General features: G+C 45.2%; 1 protein-coding gene across 3 annotated transcripts in view; it reads right to left on the bottom strand.

Annotated features, from left to right (window-relative positions):
• Nucleotides 1-760: 760 nt before the first annotated feature.
• NDUFS5 (NADH:ubiquinone oxidoreductase subunit S5) overlaps nucleotides 761-6140 on the bottom strand; it is a 6247-nt gene continuing 867 nt past the window's right edge. Inside the window, exons 1-4 of one of the 3 annotated variants that reach the window (XM_025198749.1) lie at nucleotides 5981-6122; nucleotides 4191-4215; nucleotides 3504-3721; nucleotides 761-1122 (exon numbers count right to left, since the gene is read on the bottom strand). In XM_025198749.1, the coding sequence (XP_025054534.1) occupies nucleotides 1018-1122; nucleotides 3504-3719 (321 nt within the window). In that variant the 5' untranslated portion in view covers nucleotides 3720-3721; nucleotides 4191-4215; nucleotides 5981-6122 and the 3' untranslated portion in view covers nucleotides 761-1017. Of the gene's footprint in view, nucleotides 1123-3503; nucleotides 3722-4190; nucleotides 4216-5980; nucleotides 6123-6140 lie in introns of those variants that run through there. The other 2 variants (XM_006019309.3, XM_006019310.3) reach the window with 2 other exon arrangements.

Raw genomic sequence — 6140 nt, forward strand, 5'->3', positions numbered from 1 at the left:
CAAAACTGCTTATATCCTTTCCACAGTAACTTGAGACTATCTTATGAAGATTAGTGTTTATGACCCTTATTTTCCTCCATTATCTTTTTCACCTCTTTTTTCCCTCCCAGTTGTACAAAAGGATTTGGAATATTACAAACAATAAAGGTTGGACCGAGGGCTAGCAAGACCCCTGCTAGGAACCAGATGAATTAGGAAAAGATTCTAGCAGGAGCATTTTCTAGCTCCCCATGGAAGTGGTTTCTACAACTGCAGTCTTCATAACGCACAACCTGCCACCCCGCCACCTCTTAACAAAATAAAATGTTCCCTCAAATAAAGGGAGTGGCTTGAAAAAGAATGGAGCAAGTTTCAGAGTGGAGTCTGCAAAGAGCAAGGATCTGGCTGCAGAATTTTCCCAGAGCCCTAAGACTTTACAATTCAGCTAAAGGTTTATAGTTGGGGCATTGAAGCGGGACCTTGACAGTCTGCAATAGTTGTAAAGTTACTTCCTAAGTGCAGGGGGTAATCATTCTCTCCACTGGAAGGGGTAGGGAGATATAAGGCAGCTAGCTACTGCGGGAGGCGCTGAGCATTCACGGCTGCTTTTGTCTTCAGCTGGAACTGGGGACACTCATTATCTCCCAAGATAATGTTCTAAAGATCTTTGGAGGAGATATTTTAAAATGGATCTGCGAGCTGTTCTCAAAAAATCAGGATCCTTCCCACTCAGGGACACTAAACGATATTTTATTCAAGAAAAGCAAGACAGAACCACGTGAAGTTTTCCAAGGGAGAGTTTTACTTTCCAAATCAATCAGTTACTGGTACCACTGTTATTTAAACTTAAAGATGACAGGTCTTTTACTGAGACCATATGCTCCCAGTATAGCTGGGCTGCAGGAGAGAGAGAATTAGCAGAACAACTCCACAGCGGGCATCATTGGGTGAACTTTTGCAGAAGTTTCATTCCCACAACATGTGCACAAAGGGTGATGCATGGTAAGCTCCGCTGTTTGAGGGACTCCTAGCAGACGATCAAGGTCTGGTTTCCACTTTGCCAGCGTGGTGTGGTGGTGGTGTATACTTTCCTTCCTTGATCAATTTATTTCTTTGGTTAAGAATGGCCGTCATACGTTGTGCCTGCCAAAGACAGATGAATGACTGAATGCAGACTACAGTACGAAAAGACATTAGGTTCCTTTAAGGCCTCTCTCAAGCCAGTCGCAGCCCAAATGCAGACTTAGAAATAGCAACACCTCCCCAAAATCCAGTTGCAATGAGAATTTACTCAACAAATGTGAACCACTGCATTGGACAGAATGGAAGACTGGAGCACATTCGTGTCCAACCAGAAGAGGCTGTAAAACCCAGTAATTACTGCCACACATAAACCATTACATAGTAAAACAATCTTTAAGACACTAAATTGTCTTTAATAGATAGGCTCAGAACTGTAAAAATATTTTCCACCGTCATTTGTCATCACTGCTGGAAAACCTGAAACAAGAACTTGTTTCCCTTCAATATTCTTTTCTCTCTTCCCTCAGCTGAGCACACGCAGAGAGGCACGTCGTTATAGATCAAGGGCTGGATATGGTGTTTTATGTGCGTGGCTGACTCGTTTTATGGAAAAGCAATAAATAGGATTACATTGGCTTTGGAAACAAAGAGAAACCAAAGCAAGCCATAGTAAAAGCAACACAGATTTAAGAGACCCAGTTTATTTCGTGCTACAACGAAAGCTACTCTATAACGGACTTCCCCATCAGGGGATTCTTTCACACACCTAACCACAAGCAGTAACTATGCACAAGCTTGTATTAACAAAGGTAATAACCTTGCCTTTATACCATGAAGCCTTTGACAGACACAGTCCTTTCCCCTAATTTAAAGCACTGCACAGCTGGACCGCAATCCTAACCGGATTCCTTCAGCTATCCTAAGATAACAGGCACTACAAGTAATAATAACATGCTCTGACTAAGGACACAATTTCAATACAGGCAGTCCTTGACTTACAACGTTTCAAGTTACAACATTTCGCACTTACAAGGTTTCTAAATTGACACTGTTTCAACTTTCTGACCTCAGTTTTGACTTTACAACGCTTGATCCGATGCGACACCATGTCAGCAAACAAGTTTGCTGCGTCGCTCGTCTCCCTGGAGAACACCTGTCCAAACTTCCTGGGACACTTTCTTTAAGAAAGCCGACAAGACTCCAGAAAAACCGGCAGCCGAGACTCCTGAGAAGACGCCAGCCAAAACCCCTTCAAAAAATCCAACCCAGAGACCTTAAAAAAGTCCAGCAAAGTCACCTCAAAGAAGTCCTTCCAAATCAATAGGATTGCCATTTACAATAGAAATACATTAATGTAGCTGTATTACTCATCTATAATTGATAGAGTACAAAATTCTGGGGTATTTTTGGTGAAAATAGGGTATCGGGCCTTGGTTCAGGAACCAATCCCCCATTTATAACATTGTTGCTTATAAGAAAATTGGTTCCGAGTAACAACGTTTCGGCTTGAGGCCTGGATTTCAGGAACCGATTGGGTCATAAGTCCGAGGACTGCCTGTACAGGGAAAATTCAGACCTGCTAGTTCACGTTATGGTCTTTAACTTGTTTTACCATTGGTTTTATAAAGCTTTGTAGACAATGACACCTAAGCCCATTATTATCAAGTCCCATCAACATGTCTTCTCCTGAAGTCACTTTCTGCCCCTCTCCCCCAGTGCCACGACAGTCACAGTCCTGCTATGCACGTGCTGCCTTTGTCAGCTTTTTTCTCTGTTCATGCAGGTTTAGGGAAAATGAGTCGTATCTCTAGGCAACTTTACAGTGTTGGAAGGACATTTTTACAGAGCACTTGAGGAAATAGGAGGATACAGCTGCTTGACTTTTGGTTAGCCTGTGCTGTTACACTCCTTGGAACCCCCTTAGGAAGAAGGGATCTTTGATATATAGATTAAAATATGGATTTTTCCCTACCGAATAATGATGTCGGGGGCAGGAAGCAGGATGTGCAACAGCAAAAGAGGAGTTTGGAAAGCTGGCAGTACGTTACAGGGTCCCACAATCGCAACAGCCCATAGCTCACACCTGCCATACAGTATCTGCCTGCTTAGCAAACCTGTTCCTTCAGTAAGAGGTCTGAAGAGAGCCCTTCTGAAGCCTGGTTTGTTTAAAGGTGAATTCAAATAGCAATGGGAGTCAAGAGAGTCAGACACAGTGATTTTCCAGTGATTTCCTGGTGACATGCACACAAAATTAAACTTCTCATTTATGCCATACCAGGCATATCTAAGATGTATTTGCCATTGGATCCAACTGAAATCACCAAGAACCACAAAACATACTTAGGGGTAAAATGTGGTTCCTAGGGATTAGTGACAGGTGTGCAGCTGTCACTCCTTGTACGAGGTTGATTCATTCTCTTTGTACTGGGTTGATTTATTCCAGTGTCGACACTACGGGTGAGGAGTTCACCCTTCCCTATATCCAGCTTCTTTTCTCTTACCGTTTTTGACTTATGCAAACACTCAAGGAAGTCTTCGTACTCGATGCTGCATTCGACGTTGGCACGGGTCTGCCCAATGCCATGGGCGCACTGAATCCAGTCCTTCTCAAAAGAATAGCACCGACTTGCCTTTTTGAAAGGCTGCTCTGAGCTCATATTAATCAACCATTTGTCCAGATTGATATCCAGCGCATTCTGAAGATCCCAGTACGCCATGGCTGAGAGACAAATAGAAAGAAATAAAGACGGGCTGCTGCAAGACTAGACTAGAGAACAGCCTTAGTGAGACAGGAGCTTATGTTGTTGAAGCAGACTGACCAAACAAGGGTCTGTAGCAATACACATACAATTTTCCCTGGATGATTTATACAAGAGTTAAAGGCTCATCTGATACACGCACGCGCACACACACAGACACTAGAAGTGCACCGATACCGATATAAAGATACCGATTGCTGGATCAGTACCGATATAAAGAAAATTGGCTGTATCAGTGTACAGTAGCAATAAAGACGCACCTAAAGAGCACACACACAGTTTGAATTGCTTGGGTTCCTACAATGTGTGAGAAGCTAGACTGAGACAATAATCCTAAACACCACATCCTGAATTTTTACGAACAAAAGGAGCATACACATTTTGTTAAAAAAAAAAAAAAGAAAGCTGTCCTATGAATGGCAGTCTCACCTAGTTTATCTTCCAAATTTAGCTTCTGGAAAAAAAAAAGAGAAGAGGCAGAGGTCATATAATATTTTATCAATTTCAGTTAAAATAAAAGGAGTTAATTCAATTAAAGTAAGTGACCTGATGAAGAATATCTTGCATTTGAAAGCTTGTCTAACTCTATGCCTACTGTGCAGTTAGTCCAATAATACATATCACACTAAGAAATCCTTACCTCTCAATTAAAATAACTGACAAGAGCTTTTAATACCAGATAATGCACTTAGTGTGGTAGGCTGCACAAAAATAAAGACAGTCTATGCCCCGAAACACGTGCAATTTAAGACATGGACTACAGCAAAGTCTCACTGGTATAGTACTGTATTTACCTGAACACAAGATGACTTTGAATTTAAGACCACTCCCCCATAATTAGATTCTAGATGTGGAAAATTAGAACTTTGATATAATCGTTCATATCTAGAATCTAATTACTGGGGGATTGTCTTAAAATCTGTCTCGCCCACTGCTGATGCAGGAAAAGAGCAGTAGGGGGGCAGGTAATGGGGAAAGCAGAGGCGAGAGCGCAGGTGGGGGGGAATGCAGTGGGGAAAACAAGGGCAAGGAGCAGGGGTGAGGAAAAGCAGGCATCTTCCCCTTGCTCCCCTGGTGACAACCTCCCTCTGCCCCAACCACTTACCTCCCCCTTCTGCTGCTTTTAGCCTTGATCCAAGCACAGGTGGAGCCCACAGCTGTTCCTGCCTCATGCTATGGGGAGATGCTACTCTGCCCTGCTCCTCTCTCCCACCCCCGCTGGCTGGGAGCAGGCAGCCTGCCACGGCTGAGAGTCCACGGTTCCAGCTGGGGGCTGCGGGGAGCCACTGTGCAGGGACACCAGGCTGGCTGGAGGCCTCAGCAGCAGTAGGCAGATTCCTCCTTCCCTGCCTGGCTCCTGGCCGGCAACGGGAGCAGGGCTGGACACAAGAATCTGCAAGCTGCCAATGCTGTCCCTGCCCCACCTGGGCTTCCTGCACAGCCAATTCTCCCAGCTCCTAGCTGTGATACTCAGTTTTAAGATGAGGCTTTGTTTTTCTCATGATGAATTGCAGGGGGAACCTCATCTCGGACTCCAGTAACTATGGTAATCTCACCTAAGGAGGGACTGCTTTAATGAGAGTTTTATACTGCCAAAAGCCTTAGCCTAATAAGCACTATAATGCCTCAGGAGCGCTCTGCTAGTCTGTGCTGCAGCCATGCCCTGGGGCTGACACAGCAATGCCAACAAGTGTTTTCTGAATTAGAGACATCCCAACACCCTTCTCCTGCAGGTGCTTCCGCTTTCATTCACTCGCACAGGGTGACTCGCATGAGCCGCATCCCAAACACGCCGACACATTGGCTGGACACCCCGAATTATTGGTGGGTCATGGCCGATGGGACAGGCGCCAAGGCCCCTGCTACATGTGACATGTATTATGCAAAAAGAATCAGGACTCGTGGTGGAGGTGATATCTTTTATTAGACCAACTAGACAGACCTAATAAAAGATATCACCCTCCACCACCAGTCCCGATTCCTTTTGCCACTAGACCAATACGGCTGTGACCTGGATACCTGATGTATTATGCAATTCACGGGCAAACGGCACAGCACAGCGAGATGGGCCACACGTGCCAACTCACTGTCGCATGATAAAAATGACCGTCCAGTTATGAAGAGAGCCAACCACCTAGATAGTTAGCGCTTGAAAAGGCACAACAACCCCACAGCTGGTTTCTTACAGCCTGCGTCTGCAAACCACACCAGATACACACCCGTGGGGATGGCTCTGCTCCGTGGAGGAGCCGCTCGCCGCGGTCCCCGGTGGCTGGCAGGATCAGCGTCCCCTTGCTGTGAAGGGGGCTACCGGCATCCTGGGCTGCATTGCCAGCAGATCGCCTGTCCGTTGACTCCAGCTATTCACCCCCCTTCCCC

The sequence above is a fragment of the Alligator sinensis genome, unplaced genomic scaffold, assembly GCF_000455745.1.
Source record: "Alligator sinensis unplaced genomic scaffold, ASM45574v1 scaffold337_1, whole genome shotgun sequence".
In the NCBI taxonomy this organism is placed as follows: Eukaryota; Metazoa; Chordata; order Crocodylia; family Alligatoridae; genus Alligator; species Alligator sinensis.